Consider the following 16,038-nt stretch of genomic DNA (forward strand, 5'->3'; position numbering starts at 1 on the left):
GCAGATATCTACTGAAGCTAGCATGCTAACAATCCCCCAGTGCTCTAAACTCCCAGTCAGACAGAGTCAGCTAATATGAGTGCTAATTGCACCAGTAGCTAAGCTAACTAGCTAACAGCAGCTTTAGCTAGCAGAAGTTAGTGATTACTCTGGTGATATGCTGACCCCTTATTTGTTTGACAATTCTTGACAACGTATTGCACCTTTAACAATGAAGACAACAACTCCCATGATCCCGCACTGTTTACCTCTTTTGTTTCGATATTGAATCCCCTTAAATGCAAGAACAGGGGTCAGAAACCTGCGGCTCTGGAGCCACATGTGTCTCTTTTGCTCCTCTGCAGTAGCTCTCTGTGACTTTGACAAAAAATGACATGAAAATGAATGATGGTTATTTTTATACGCACAATGCTGCAGGCCCAGAGTGAGACAGAGAATACTATCTGTTCTAGCAAGTTGTAATTTCTGTCAGTGAATTGAATGACCCTGAACTGATATTGTTGTGCTTTATGTTCAGGCCTGAGGGATGAACGCTGTGTGGCTGAGGCAAAAAGACAAGAGGATTATCTCACAATGAGATGAAATTTAGTCAGAATTAAATAGAAACTGGCCTTTTTCTTTTTTCTTTTTTAAAATTTTTAAAAAATTTTTTTTACTTTTACTGTTTTAAAGCTAGGATGCTTATGTTTAATTTAATATAAAAATTTCTGACATATGCTACTTTTAATTTGATTCATTTGCACAGACACAGGGAGGATTCAAGTGTTCCGGTTCGTGTTTTGTCGGTTATAGCATCCTCCAATATAAAGAACATACATTTAAGTAAGTACATAATTAGCATAAATAGCCCACTACAGAGTAGTCACATGTGAAAATACTAATGAATGCTCATTAGGGCCTATTAATAACCTTGATGGGCCAATTTAGACATTTGAAGTTGTGTCTTGTGGCTCCAGACAGATTTTTTGGCGAGGCAGAGGGGCAAGAATGGCTCTTTATATAGTAAAGGATGCTGACCCCTGGCCCAGAAATTACATACTGTGTATTTAAATCTCAAGCACCAACTATCAGGAAAAATGAGAGAAATGTGAGAAAATCTACGTGTGTCCATATTTATTTTGCTTGTTTAACATAATGCATTTCAGCAAATTGTCTTTGAGGACATGTATACATTTAACACCTGCTAACTGAACAGTTGTTGCTCCTATAATATACCGGCTTTCCTTAATAACTGCACAATTCAGTTTTGAGTTTGGTCTCCCTACAGCTCCTACTGTAACTATACAATCAAAGAACAGTGATATAAAAACAAATTAATAAATATAACACCAACTGAAGGGTATGCATTCATTTTCAGAAAATTATCAATCATTTAAAAAAAATGTCATTCAGTGTCCAAAATCCCCAAAGAACATATACTTAATAATAACAAGAAGAAATACATCAGAGTTTTAATGGAGGAGGAGGCTTTGGCTGAGATAAATCAAACATTAGTCAAAGTCAGCGAGAAATTAAACGTATTAATCTAATATACAAGAAAATAAATCGTTATAAAGACTGTAGTACATCGACAGAGCTTGTGATGGAGGATTTGATGCCATAATGATGCGTTATGTGAAGAAAAGCGGTGGAAAATCAATTAATAAATCAGGTAAAAATGACATGATTGATTGAATTTTTCATGTCATAAATTACTGGCAGAGCTGGCGACTTTTATCAGCTCACTTTGGAACAAAACTCTCTGATCTTTACAGCGCATGTACTGTCATTGGTGCCTGTTTTACATATCTGTCAATTTGAAACGCAGAGTTATGTTAATCGGAGTAGTTTCAGAGGGACGCAAGGGAAAGCAGAGAACATGTACATCATCGAAACTAGACACTTTGGTCATATTTCCCCCTTTTTTTATAGCCATTTACTGTCAAACATACGAGCCGGATGAATGCAAACAGCAGAGGAAGAGACTACGAGCATCAGGGCTCAGACTGGTGCCTCGACAACTGGGGCCTGATCTGGATACATGAGGTCTGGAGCTGATAGTTATGAGCTAGTTATAGCGCGCTCCATCTCATCATCTCAACATGTCTGCTCACCACAGCTGGCACCATTATGGAGGAGCATTACCGTCTCAACGTACCAAAATAAATTCAAAATGAAGGGTGATCATGCTTAAAATAAATAAATAAATAAACCTCTTCAAATACTGTTTTTTTTATCATGTGTTAAAGAGCATGCACATCCAACAAAACAAATCACAGGTTCAGATCAAAATGTAAAATCTGGTTGCTGTTTTTCTCCCATACAAAGTGATCTCGTCTCACCAACAGGATGTGATGTCTAGTCCAGTCTAGTTCAGTGTGTTTTCCATCCACCTGTTTTATGAACATTTTCAATTTTGGCATTAAAAACAGTGGAAACCCTATGAAGTTAACTAAAAATGTTAAGTTTTATGCTTGGCTGAGGTGGAAGAGTTAGTGTTTTGATAAAGTAGTTACCGGTCTCGTACGTTACTTTTATTGTGGTGTGGATATTCGGGCATTCGCCGCTTCTGCATTTTAGAAGTCCCTGACTAATTCCATAAAGTTTTTTCACTCAATAACAATAACAACGATCAATTCTCATCAAAAAGGTCTCAAATACAACCAGGCCAAGTCCTCGGTTGGCTCAGAGAGGCTGTTTACATCAGTATCTGAGATGGAGACACTGTTTGACTGCAGTAAGTCATGTTGACCAATTGACTATTCAGCTCTTCTGTGAAACCCCTTGTGGATATAAGTACTATTTATGTGTTCATGTGTTATGTTGGTTGGTCAACCTTATGGCTGAATGTTGAAATCAACACATTGGTCCGTTAAGATGCAGTTCCTCTAATGGTCACTAGATGGCTCCAATAACTTTATGACTGTATTGAAATTAGTGGAAAAACCCTCACATTGTCTCTGTGAATATAGAAAATATTTTTCCTATGAATGAATGTATTAAGGCTTTTAAGCAGGCTACTGTATGTTCATGGGGAGAGTGTTTGATTGGTAGGCTGTCACACTGCTTAGTCACCACAAGAAATATAGATATGTATTATAGGTTTTTTGGCACAAAGGCTGCTCGTGAGCTCTGCTAATGGTGGACTGCAAATTGTGACAGCATCATATTTAACGTTTGAAACGTGAGAAATGCAGATAAATTCGTCCTTCAGGGCTCACCAGCATGAAAGTTGTCTTAATAAATGAATGAAGTCAGAGGTAATGGAAGAGGAAATGACCTCATGCTGCAAATCTCAGCTGGAATGTAACTGGCTTCATGCTTCATTCATGTTTCCCTACAGGCTGCACACCACTGTGAGATCTTACTTTGCATGGGAGAATAACAGTACGTAGGCTCTACACTTCCTTTTCCTGTGAGCCGGTGTGTTTACAACAAGACAGCATTGCTTAATGCCTAATAAACACCATGTTGGCTGGGACATGATGTAAAGACAAACCCAAGTTTCCAGTCAAAACCAGCAGAGAAATGAATAATTTGTTTTCACTTTTGTTGGAGATGGTTGAATCAAAAATTCAGAAAAAGGACGACTTAATCAATACTGGATTGAAAACAGGTTTCTGACATGTGTTCATCAATACTTTGTTCCAAGGACAGCAGGAAAGACATAACAACAACACAGAGAGAACATTCGAAATGCTGAATTTCTTAAAATAAAAAACAGACTCTAACTTCATAATTCTGTTTACAATTCATACAACAATCTGTCACCTGTGTAATAAACAAGGTAGATAGCAATTTTAATAAAATACTGACAAAAGGAAAACATTTAAAAATCTTAAATGTGTGGCAAAGCACAAAGCATCACCCGATAAAGTATATTTGTAATAAAATTAAAGTCTTTACTTGTGTGTTACTGTGTTTAAGTTCCTCTACATACAATAAGTTTTACAACCGAACAAAGTCGCCTCTGATTACCAACTTCTAATAACCTTAAAAATAACCTGCAGGACGTGTGAGATTCATTTTTGCTATATTCAAGCAGTATACAGATGTTTATTTAATGTAAACTTTGTATCCTAACAACTGGAAGCATCTACAGTGGCTGTGTGTGTGTGTGGGTGTGTGTGTGTGTCTGTGTGTGTGTGTCCCTGCTTATGGTACAAATCTGTGTTTTCCTTCACATTTCCTCCTGAATAACTCGGACTGACGCTGATACAGTAAAAGCTTTAAGTCATTGCTCGACTGTATCTGTGTTTTTACTGCAAAAAAAACATCTTAGTATTTTTCCGAACCAAACACTTGATGCACACGGTCTGACCCACAGTTTATTAAAGTCTCTCTGACGTGCACAAAACTGGCAGTTCTATATTTCCCCTATAATAAGTATCAGTGATTGATTTCAACTGGTCCAACAGCCTTTCTCATGAAGCAGGAGGAGATGCCTGAAAATGGCTAAAAACACAAATAAGATTTGTCAAAAATAATATTAATCTTAATGAAATTTTAGGGAAGCAATACAGTTAAAAAGTTGTCAGTTGCGATGCTGATAGACATTTGGATTCAATATTGCTAATGTGTTTTCCTGTTAATGACCGTCTTGTCACGCTAATAAAACAACATTTCTGCAACCCCATTTCTGTTTTTGACACATTTAAAATGAACCTTTTTAAATGACTTTGTAAAGGTCCAATATGTATGAATTTTAGTTTAAAACGTCCCTAGCGATTGGACTACTAGCTGCAGGGCCAACTTTTAGCAAACAGTTAGCAGCAGCCAGCTGTGTTGAAGGCAGCTCAACACTTGGTTGAAGATAGGAAAAGATCATAGCCATGTCTTAGTTTTATATCTTGCTACATCAAGGGCTAGTGACTTGAATTGTCAGATGTGTTACTGTGTTCATCACATGACTCCCCAACCGATTCTTCAGGGCTCCTTTTTGTCAGAAGGTCAACTTTGGTTTCATATTGCAGTTTCAATTATTTTCATGGTAGAAATAAAGGACATGTGTTCAGCATTTAGTCACATCGAGCAGTGAAGTTTTAGATTGTAGCCAACTGAACTGAACATTATCTAACCCTCCCCTACAGTGGCTGCAATGAGCACAGAAAACGTGAAAGTCCCTCTCCAGAGTCAGCGTTTGGGTTGTCTTACAGTAAAAACATGGTGGACCAGTTTCCTCCGTAGATGTGAAAAGCTCATACCAAGCTAACAAAAACACAGCGGTTCTTGGTTTCAGGTGATTTTTCACAAATGAAAGCATGATTAGGAATATTAAATTAAATTTTTGCCAATAGATCCTCCTAAAGCCTACGCACCTGACTTTAATAAGAGCTCTGGCCAAACAGATGTGAAAAGTTGCCGCCTTTAACAGAAAGAAATATCGTGGGGCTTTTCTTTAGCAAAATAAATATAGTAGTTAGTCAGCTGAAACCATTTAAAAGTTGACAGTGTCAGCATCAGCTAGTTGTCATTAGAGTGTACAAAATCGAGGGTCATTGGTGAGTAAGAGACGTTTGCCTGCTACTGTTGTCGCTTGACGGGTGTAGCAACAGCAACTAATGTGAGCAGGATTTAGCAAAAGGTCAATTATTATGTGAATTAAAAAGTAAGTACATTGGACTTTCCTGTTATGACTTACATAAGTGAGCAATTAAACAATCATAACAGATTTTCTGATTGGACTCTGATGAAATACTTAAGTAGAGAATAATATCACTGTCCAATGTGGCCGAGTGTCATGGAACAACCAGTGGGACCAGACAGATCACACTGAGCCTAAAGAAGGAACCACCAAGGCCACAGTCTAACTCTGCTCTGCACAGGGTCTGTTAGCCTCTGAGCTGTTGTGAGTGGGGTTGACATGTCATGTACGCTGGTGTGATAGTTTAACATTCCAGCTGTCTGCTCTCGTTGCAGCCGGCCACCTCACGCTTCCTGCCTGCCGGGCCTTTCTGTGATCCGCTCGGCTGCATGTTTGCCAGCCTGACTGGCTTTTCCTCTGCTGCTGCTCTGCCCGTCATTATGGCAGTCTCAGCCTACTTAAAGTTTGGGGTTGTCATACCTATTTGCACTTCGCTTCATAAACCTGAAGTGAGTTGGTGATTTAGCCGACACTTTCGGCTAGTGCCTGTTTCATACGCAGAAGTATGTCAGTACAGCCTAAAAAACTGCAAGTGGAGCAATCAGAAATAAATAAATAAATATCGTACTGTATCTACACTGCAGCAGTTGCGTGTCTGACTGTAAAATTTAAATAAGAATCTGACTGTAATTCTATTAATATACTGTAATTTAAATATATGAAATAATACATTTCTAGGATGAAACAAAGACGAGACAGCTCTGTACAGAAGATAACGATAAATGCTGAAACAACCTATTTACTGCCGGTCATGTTTACATTACTGCTAACTTAACACTGCCTGAGAATGTATTTGATCATTATCACTTTGCAGTTCATTATCACTTGGTGCGTTCATGTGCTCTCAGGAAGCTCCGACATCTGAGACTTAAACGTGCCCTGCAAAGTTTTCTCGTAAACTAACAAAAGTTATTTTTACATTCAGTGTTTCTCACAAGACCTCAACAAATAACACGTGTTGAGGGATTTTCTTTCCTTGTAAAAACATTTGCAAAGCCACATTTTTAATATTTTAACTCATTTGCGTTGATGTTTGCTAGCCAGCAGTCTTCTTCTTCACTACCTCGGAGCATTTGAGCATTAGCAACTGTGCCCCCTATTGCATGTTTCTGCACTATGTCACTTCAGTTAGACGGTAGTATCACAGTGCGTAACACTTTACAGCACTACCTATTAGTGAGTTTCATGAACTCGGACCATATTTTATGGAGAAAATATTTGATAGTTTTCCCTCTGATGTGCCCCAGTTGATCTGCCTCAACTCTGTGATTTGCAGAGTTTCCTGAAAGCACACGACAAGTTAGCTCTATTAGCTCTATTAGCTCTGTTAGCTGACTGCTGTCACAGCAGCTTTGAACCAGCGGGAGGAGGAGGTTTTCAGGTCCAGAGGTCGATAACAGAGATGGAGAGACTGGAGACGGCGTTGATGGAGGAAGCTAAGAAGAGAAAAAGAGGCAGTGACTAAGTGAGAAGCACGAGATAAGAGTGCATTTCAGACTGACTTTTGGTCGCTGGCGATAGCTTTTAAGTCAAGTTATTTGTATAGCCTTGTGTTGTTGCACTTGCTTGATGTTTGGCTGTGTTAGCTTTTGGTCATGAACCAAGTCGGTCCACTTCTACAGAGGTTTAGCTGTTAGCCTGTCACAGCCAGGTGTTATTGTCTCTGGTTCAGCTTACGTTAGCTTGGCATGCTGCTACTGTTCAGAGTTATTTGAATTTGAGCAAACTTTGACTGCCGCATGACAAAAATGCCTAACCATACATATTTACTTAAATACATAGCTGGTTCGGACATGCCGTTTTGTTTGTTTGTGATTTGTATGTATGACAGTTGTGTTGCACTTAGAGACGGTGGGGGCCACCAAATCACACAAAATACAAATTTCTACATATTGGTGCTTACTTTAAAAGAATTTGCTGCTAAAAAGCTCTGAAAAGACTCTGAAAATGAGTTTGCCTAAAGTAATTTCTTATTGAACGACAGCTCACAAATGAAATAAGTAGTTGAATGTGAGATGTGTGGACCTTGAGTTAAGATTATAAAGTAATACATTAAATTGTGAAACACCAGTGTACTTAAATAATGCAGATTAAACATTGTGACTTTTAATAAATTGTCAAAATCATGCAAAAAAAATTGCCAGTGTGGCCTTTTAATGTGCGATTAAATCTTCTAATACTGACGTGTTTAAGAGCAGATGTTGTTAGTGTGGTAATGTTTCAGAAGTAAGATCATTATTGCCAAAGCTATAACAAATGTGTCACAGGAGAGGGTGATATGTTTACCCTTTCTCTGCTATTAGAAAATTACATTTAGGCATATTCTTAATATTTATCTTCAGCCAAACAAATACTTGACGATGTGAGACGTTTTTTGTATTTCCCTAATGGCAGAAGAAATAATCTATTCTATGACACAAGGGTCAGAAAAAGAGAGAAAATAGCCAAAAGGAAAAATAATAATTCATAGAGCCGACTCTCATAGTAAAGGGGGCGTTTGCTTTTACCGAGAGATAACTGGAGCGAGACAGAAGACGCCCATTAACCCCCTGGTAAACTCCCAGTAAACCCAGTGCCTGCCTGCCTGTCTGCCAGTTTTGTGTCCAGGAGGTTGAACAAGCTCATTATTATCACTTCTGCTAATCCTGAGCCGGTTTCTTCAAATTACTGTACAAAGAAAAAAACAAACTGCTGCTCGGGGAGCGTGGCCCACAGCCCTCATCACCAGTATACTATACAACTGTAGGAAACACACAGATGTGTTCGTTCTCCTTTCCCCTGCTCCGTACTGAAGGGCTGGATTGTTTAAAGATGTTAATTTACAGTCGTTGGAATTGGCACTTGACAAATAACTAAATAAATAAATATATTGAACAACATCAGTAGCTCTTAGGATGCCCTTCCATGTGACAAAACGTCCTTTTTGCGTCTCGGGGCCGTTTGTCCGCCTCGTTTGAGTTCAAGAGAAACAAGAATCCAACAGCAGCAGCAGCGTTTTCCAGAGGAAGGTGTTTTTCGGGGCGCGCGTCGCTTCCAGCAGGTGCACAGGTAAGTCAGTGTGTTTTACATGTGTATAAATATTGAGTCGGGTATGCTTCTGAGCTGTTGCTGAATGTGTGGTTTAGTCCAGCGAGAGCAGCGGCTGCATGTTGTCCTCTTCGCTCTTCACTTTGTCCGGCCGTTTCAGGACACCCGGTTCCACCACCGACTGAGACCTGCAGGAAGCAAAGGACATGATGATCAGTGTAAGTATGTGCTACAGGTCTACATTACCAGCAGATAGGAGCTTCTATGCCAGTCCTAGAGCCTACAACAGCCAATGAGTGATCATATAGACATGTGACCCACTCTCTCTTCTTTTTCCTCTCTCTCCTGAACCACTTACATACCAGCCTCTGGATTATTGATGCATCATGCAGCCAATGAGATTTCAGTAATATTTCCAGTAATATATAGTTTTTTAAAGCCCTAAGTTGCAAAATTATGCTCATGGTTTATGTAGTTGTATGCGTTTTGCTCTTTACGTAGGCTGTTTTTGCACCTCACCACTTGTTTTTGACTATTTAATATGCATAAAATTAGAGTTTATAAGGAAATGAAAACTATAATGAGTTGAATGCTCCAGTTACTCGCACACAGGAGTATTTGGGGGTCAGAAAATGCAATTTTTTTGCCAGGCGCCCGAATATTTTCTTAGAAAAACAAGTGTTTATTTTCAGTGATATTGAATTTGAACTTGAACTTTGTATGAATATATGATGTGGACCCATTGTGTTTTCCAACTAACAGGGGAAGTTATAAGTCATCTGCAGGCTTATTTTTGCATTATTCTTGCAGTCAAATGTTTAACTTTGTTAAAGAAAAATAAATCTTGGCAGGAATGAGCTTCATTAGATTTATCCCATCTTGCATGGCAAACGGTATTTTTGCATGATCATACTTACATTATGCTCATACTGTAACTTCTTAAAGTTTGCAACTGCATGCAACTGAACCACCAAGTGACTTTGATTTTTAAACACGTGATGTAATTGTCAGATAATTCATGACTGACTTGTAATGTATTGATATATGTCAGGGCTGACAGGCCGCTGTCTGAGCTCATATCGTTGGTTCTCTTCCGCTGTCTAAATGTCTTTGAGTGAATGAGTCAGTTGGAGTTACACGGTGGTCAGATGATTTACTGTCACAGTGAATCATACTGCATAGTGGCCTATAGGGGGGAATGATACTGTGAAATGTCAAACATACTCACAGCTTTATGGTAACAAAGATACTCTGTGCCAACACTGAGCAAGACTGTGATGTGAATATACCTACATACTGTGTCCACAGGGTTTCATTTAACCAACATGATATTTGTTTTAAGAATGAAAAATAAAAAATAATGAAAGTGAAATAGTGCTGAGCCGACCTCTTCATGGTTTTCGGGGACAGGTTTTTCTCCAGGTCTCTCTCCAGGTCTTGTACCGACAGGGTGTACGACTCTGGACAATAGTCGGTCTCCTCGTCGTAGGCGTGGTCCAGCAGCGTTCGCGCCCACGTGCCCATATCGTACGGCGGCATCATCCCGCCGAGCTCCGACGGCAAGATCTCAGGATGGATCAGCTGGTGGAGGCTGTTCAGGTTGTTACCGTGCATGAAGATCTGCAGAAGGAGAAAGACAGTTTAGATTGGCCACATGTTGGAGGAGGAACTCTTTCAGCGTCAGATTCAGATTATTTTTCAATCTTTTGAGTAATAAAGAACATAAAGACTGAGAGGCTTAATTTATCTAGATCATATCGTGAATTTAAGAAGCTTTAATCTGGTGTTCTCACTGCCAAAAGGCTCTTACTTTAATCTTGAATATCTTTGTACCCTAATAAGGCTTTGTAGCAAAACTTGGCATGATACTCACGTAACACATTAGCCTTAGTTTTAGGCACTGTTAACTTTATTATGGACTTCTATGTCAGTAGCAAAATGGGTATTGACATGTTATTACTTTTGCATTTCATAGAAAACTAATAATAATATGTGCACATTTCCAATGAGGTTAAATCTGATTCAACAGCAATTCATCACCATATAGAATAATAATGTATTTGTTGAACATTTCTTCACTTGTTTTTGATAAAAATCCTCCAATTCTTTCAAAACAAAGCTTTACTGGTGGAAAGCCTGTCAACATTTTACATGGCAAACAGTTTGATAACATTTGCCCATTTTCACATCCAGCAGTTACAAAGCAACATTATCACTCATTTGGTGTCCAACTGATGAGGGTGACTCCAATATTCACTCTCCATTTAGCTCTGTTTTGGTCTCCACCATCTTTTGAGGGAAATATCAGGCCCTGTAGTTGTTCAGTTTCAGGCTTTAAAGCTGGAAGATGTTGTAAATACCAATGAGCTGAGAGTCGGTTGATGATTTGGATTGGTTTATCACTATTACTGACCCATTTCATATGTAAATAATCATATAGTCCATTGTTGATCTAGAATTATTGATTAATGCTGCTCACCCTCTTCCTGGTCTTGTCTTTGAGGAAGGGTCGTATCACGGTGTAGAGAGCGTGGATGTACCAGGGCTGGTTCACAAAGTGGATTCCTCCAAATCTGGCAGGAAAACTGTCCTGTTGGAAAAAGAAACAAAACAGTTAAAAACAGGCAAACCAGGATAATCCCATCCAGTTCCAGTTTTGTCTTTTTGTTGAGTGTTTGAAAGGCTCAATGAAAGAGTATCATTACTTTGATGTTACGTACAGTATTTCCTTTGAGAATTGCCTATCAACAACTGATATATTGTGCATCCTTAGTATTTTGACACACAAGATGTAATTTCAGCTGCTCTGGAGGAGGGAATCAGGTTCAGAGCCAAACTTTCTTGAGTATTAAACACCCAGAGTCACATCCAGGCTGTTAACTGACGAGAGCTCAGAGATGAATTTTTAACTTTTGGGATTTAAAAGTGGATTTATCTTTCCTCCTGTTTATCAACCTGCCTGCAGCAGCGATCCATTTAGCTCCATTTTCGGATGTTTATGTTCTGTAATGTTGACTGCCGACTGGAGCTGGAGGCGAAATGTACTTTACTTCATGAACGTGACGTTACAGAGAGGAGCGGGGAGAAAGAAAAAAAGAGAAGCAGAGTCTGTAGTGAGTTCAGTGAGAGTTGACCTGGATTCAAACACACAGATGATACATCCTTGGTGTATGCCATTGCTCGTAAGCTAACAGCTAACGTATTCTCACTCTCTTAAAGTATTTTTGACTGTTTGCAGAGAATAAACACAAGTAGGTGATGAATACACTGTTAAAATACAACCATTGCTGATGAAAATCTATCTGATTTGTATCTCTTTTGGAAAGTTATAGCAACCTACCTTGATTAAACTTGTGGATTTCTCTGGGTTTGAACATTGTTGGTACATTTGGGATAATATAAGTACACAAAGCTCAAGTCTTTTTTAAATACTGTAATGCAGAAATCTTATATATTATCATTAACAGACAACATTAGGAGACGTGGCCAGGTCACAGTCTTTAAAATAGATGCAAATTCATTGTGGGCGACTGTACATGATTTTCTTCCCCAAGGATACAGACGCTTTAGACTATGATTCATGAACTCTCTCAGGTTTTTTGATTTGTATCACAAATAACAAAGAGGCAGTCTCAATCAGGAGGGCTTTTTTCAGTCTTCCAGCAAATGAAAAATTACCTCTGTGGCTTTACTGTCCCTTTTCATTAGATTAGTTTCGTAAATGGGCTCTAATCTCATAGTCAGTAGGAAATGGTCCGGTCTATTTTGGAGTCGCCGCAGCACAACGCCTGAGGGAAATGAGTCCTTGTTCATAGAGGTTAGTGTGGGCAGTCTGGGCCTGAAACGGACTTTCCTAGAACGCTGGACACAATTATGATAATTACACTCTGCTCTGTGTGTGTGTGTGTGTGTGTGTGAGTCATAATTTGGCTGTGGTCCAGCAGTATGGTGAAATCATATTCTGACATAACAGAGCTGGCTGTTGAAAACGGCTCGGGGCAGACGTTTACATAAAAAAGCTGTTAGCCGTGTGTGGGAGAGGGCGAGACAGTGAGAGTCTCTGTGGTCAGGCCAGGTTTGTAAATTAGGGTTTGACCCGCATGAATAACAAAGAACAAAGTCACAGACTGTGGTTTAACTCCGCTTGCAGGGATGTCGGCTACCGGACTGTCCGCTTTGAGGAAGATACTGTATCTGGACATCTCTGGCTATATTTACACAACATTTGATGTTAATAGTCACGATTCCAGGAGGATTTTTGGTGACCTGAACTTACATCTCGCATTTACCTTCAAAAGTGTTATTTGTCCAGAATTCAAAGGTAGCCCCAAAAAATATAGGGGGCAGCATATCACCAGAGTAACGGACAACTGCTTCTCTTTGCAAGCTATTCTTGGCTGTAGCTAGCAAATTAACTCATGGCTCATTTAGCCGTGGAGCCAACAGCATTAGATTTTGCCTGGACTAGGACCTCAGATCACAGGGGGAGTCACCTGGGGCAACGGGGCCCAGCTCAACTAGATTTACCAAACCTGGACTGAACACAACCTCTAAGATCGATGGAGGTCAGTTTTGACAACAGGGGATACAGTAAGGAGGTGATTTACAGAGAGTCGGGCATCTGCGGCGGGTGGAAATAGCATTTTGTTCATTTATTGTGCTAAAAGAGACCTTGTGAAACGTAACAAACTCACTTGCACACATCTCCCAGCTGACCCCAGCTGCTGTATGTTCACCCTGCTGCTGTCTGACAAAAGATACAAAAGCATCCGCTGCAAAAATGCTGCCAGAGCGTAATCTCCAATGCAATTTACATTCAGTCAGTTAGTTTTTCCACCATAACAAAACAAAAAATACATATGAAACCATATGAGAGAATCCAGTTACTGAATATGCTGCAAAATATTGACTATCAGGAGGTTTTCCAAATATTCAGCAACAAAGAGGCTTATTTTGGGGAGTGCGCGATCAGACAGCCCCTCCTCCTCTGACTCTGAGCCTCTGGCCTGCCCTCTGCTCGGACAGACATTTTCACTTTGATGAAGCGACCTGCTGCATTAAACATGAAACACTGGAAATGGAATATGAGCTGCAGGGGGGGACTGAGGGAGGAGGAACAGGAGCTGAATGTTTGACCTGCTCTCACCAAAGTGATGTCTGAGGGAGATTGATACGAGGCAAAGGAGATCCAAGAGGGAATAAAAGACGTGGAGGAAGGCGGGGGGAAGAGGAAAGCGGCTTTGAAATTATCTTTGGACAACATTGTTTTGTTGTTTTATTGAAAGACCAGTCCAGGATTCCCTGAGAGACATCTACTAATGATAAGATAACTGATGAATGATTTAGAAGAAGAAAGAAACACTTTTTAGATGCATCAAGAAGTAATTCAGAGGGTTTGGAGTGTGTGCAATGAACAGAATTGAGTCCAATGCAGAAATAAATTTGATATTTATATTCTCCCTCAATCTAAGGAGCAGATAAATCCTGCTGAAGGACTAATCAAGCCATGGTTGGCATCATATTATTCAGATTTGTATGAATGCTTCTCTCTTAATACACCATAAACCCCACATTCAGCCCAATAATCCAATAAATGTCAGAAAACAAAACCACAAACAACAACTAGGATATGGATCTGTCAAACAATCATGAGGGAAATAAAGCTTTAGAACCATTGATTGGTATTTGATGACATCATCAGCAATCTCACACTGACAGGCTGGACACACTAGTTAAATGTCAAACTAATCTTGTACATGATTATTCTGCTGATTATACTCTATAATTCAGTAAATCGTAGTAAAAAATGCGCAAATGCTATCTCTTCTTGCTACTAGTGTTTGGGGCATACTGATGTTTTACGCTCATTCAATTATTGGTTTAGATTTATTGTCATAGTTCTAGACAGGTTTCATAAATCATTTGACCTAATTTTAAAATGATTTTATGACAATAAAATGTATTTAACTCTGACTTGGAGCTCATGTTGTGCTATTTCTTTGACGTTATTTGTCTTTAGTCCATTGTTATTGTTGCCGATCTTAACCAGGACATTCAAACTGCTTTACCTTTATTCAAAAAGGTTATTTAATATGTGAACAAGACAGAGTTTGAACGTCATTAAACAGCAACAGCAAAAACAAACACAAGTTACAGGTTTAAGATGTCAGTATATGCTGATGATTTGACATTAATTGTGAAGAAACTTCATAGGAATCCTGTTTAGAGGGGATTAGCTTTGACACCTGTAGTGAGGGCTAGTTGGCAAGTAAACAGCTCAAATATTCATTAAATATAAACAGCCAACTCCGGAAACCAGCCACTCAAAACGGCTTCGACATTTTTCTTTTATGCTTTGTTGTTTGAGGGAACAAATGAGCGACTGATTTATTTTTGGCCTGTCGCTGCTGCAGGTTGCTGCTGAGTGTGTTCAGTTGCAGCGAAAGGTTGAAGAGAATCGAAGGCGACAGGACAAAAGTCTGTCAACACGGACAGGACGACATGTGGAACTGACGAGTCATTTTAAAAAACACAATCGCCTTTAAATACAGACACATTGTGTTTCCACAAAATCTCCTTTAAACCCTCTGTCGCTTCATCCGTCACCTCCCCCTCCTGGGAGCTTGTGGCTTCACTGAAGAGGATAAACACATTAGAAATGATTTTCTCTCCATAGCTTGGTTTGCTGGAGAGAAACTGCGCCCACCTCCTGCTTTGTGACACGAGGCAATCCAGCAGATTTTCCTCTAAATCTGACCCGGAGCCATAACGTGCTAAATGCACTGAAGAGCTGCCAATCTTGTTGGTGATGGCCTTTTTTTTACTGCAGTAATGGATCAAAATGAATCTTTTTTATTGTATCAGAGTGAAGGGAGAGATGATGATCTTTTGTTTTAAAAATGCAGAAGCAGAACAGCTTCTCATATGGTACCAACAGTTTCACTTCTTGTCGCCACAAAGACGGCTGCTTCATTTCCTGACCTTCACTTAAATGACCTGGTTGGTGAAAAATATCGATCGGTGTTTCCCAAAAACCAAGATGACGTCCTCAAAAGCCTTGAAATGCCAAAAGATATTCACATCTAAAAAGCTGAAAACTATCTATTGTCAAAATAGTTGGCGATTGATTTGGCATTGAAAGCTAATGGATTTATCGCTGTGGCTCTTATTTACACACACCCGGTTTTATGAGCAGATGTAACTCGACCAGCATCTAGCAGCATGTGAGCTCAGCATCACGCTGCGTTCACATCATATAGGAGTTACCTTAATTACCAGTTTCTGACTTGTAAATACAATTCATGTCCGAGTGGTAGTTACACCTGAGAATCTCCCTAAATAATGTGTGTTATTGTTCAGTGTCTAGATGGCTCATATTTATTGTTTTA

The 16,038-nt window shown here is 39.4% G+C and overlaps 1 protein-coding gene across 1 annotated transcript in view; it reads right to left on the reverse strand.

Annotated features, from left to right (window-relative positions):
* Window positions 1–1,098: 1,098 nt before the first annotated feature.
* The window catches only part of LOC311271257 (clavesin-2), a 38,604-nt gene continuing 23,664 nt past the window's right edge, over window positions 1,099–16,038 (reverse strand). Inside the window, exons 3-5 of the mRNA XM_084376857.1 lie at window positions 11,130–11,240; window positions 10,038–10,270; window positions 1,099–8,838 (exon numbers count right to left, since the gene is read on the reverse strand). Of these exons, the coding sequence (XP_084232983.1) occupies window positions 8,745–8,838; window positions 10,038–10,270; window positions 11,130–11,240 (438 nt within the window). The 3' untranslated portion in view covers window positions 1,099–8,744. The remainder of the gene's footprint in view (window positions 8,839–10,037; window positions 10,271–11,129; window positions 11,241–16,038) is intronic.

Source organism: Pagrus pagrus, assembly GCF_965226575.1.
Source record: "Pagrus pagrus genome assembly, chromosome: 16".
Lineage (NCBI taxonomy): Eukaryota > Metazoa > Chordata > Actinopteri > Spariformes > Sparidae > Pagrus > Pagrus pagrus.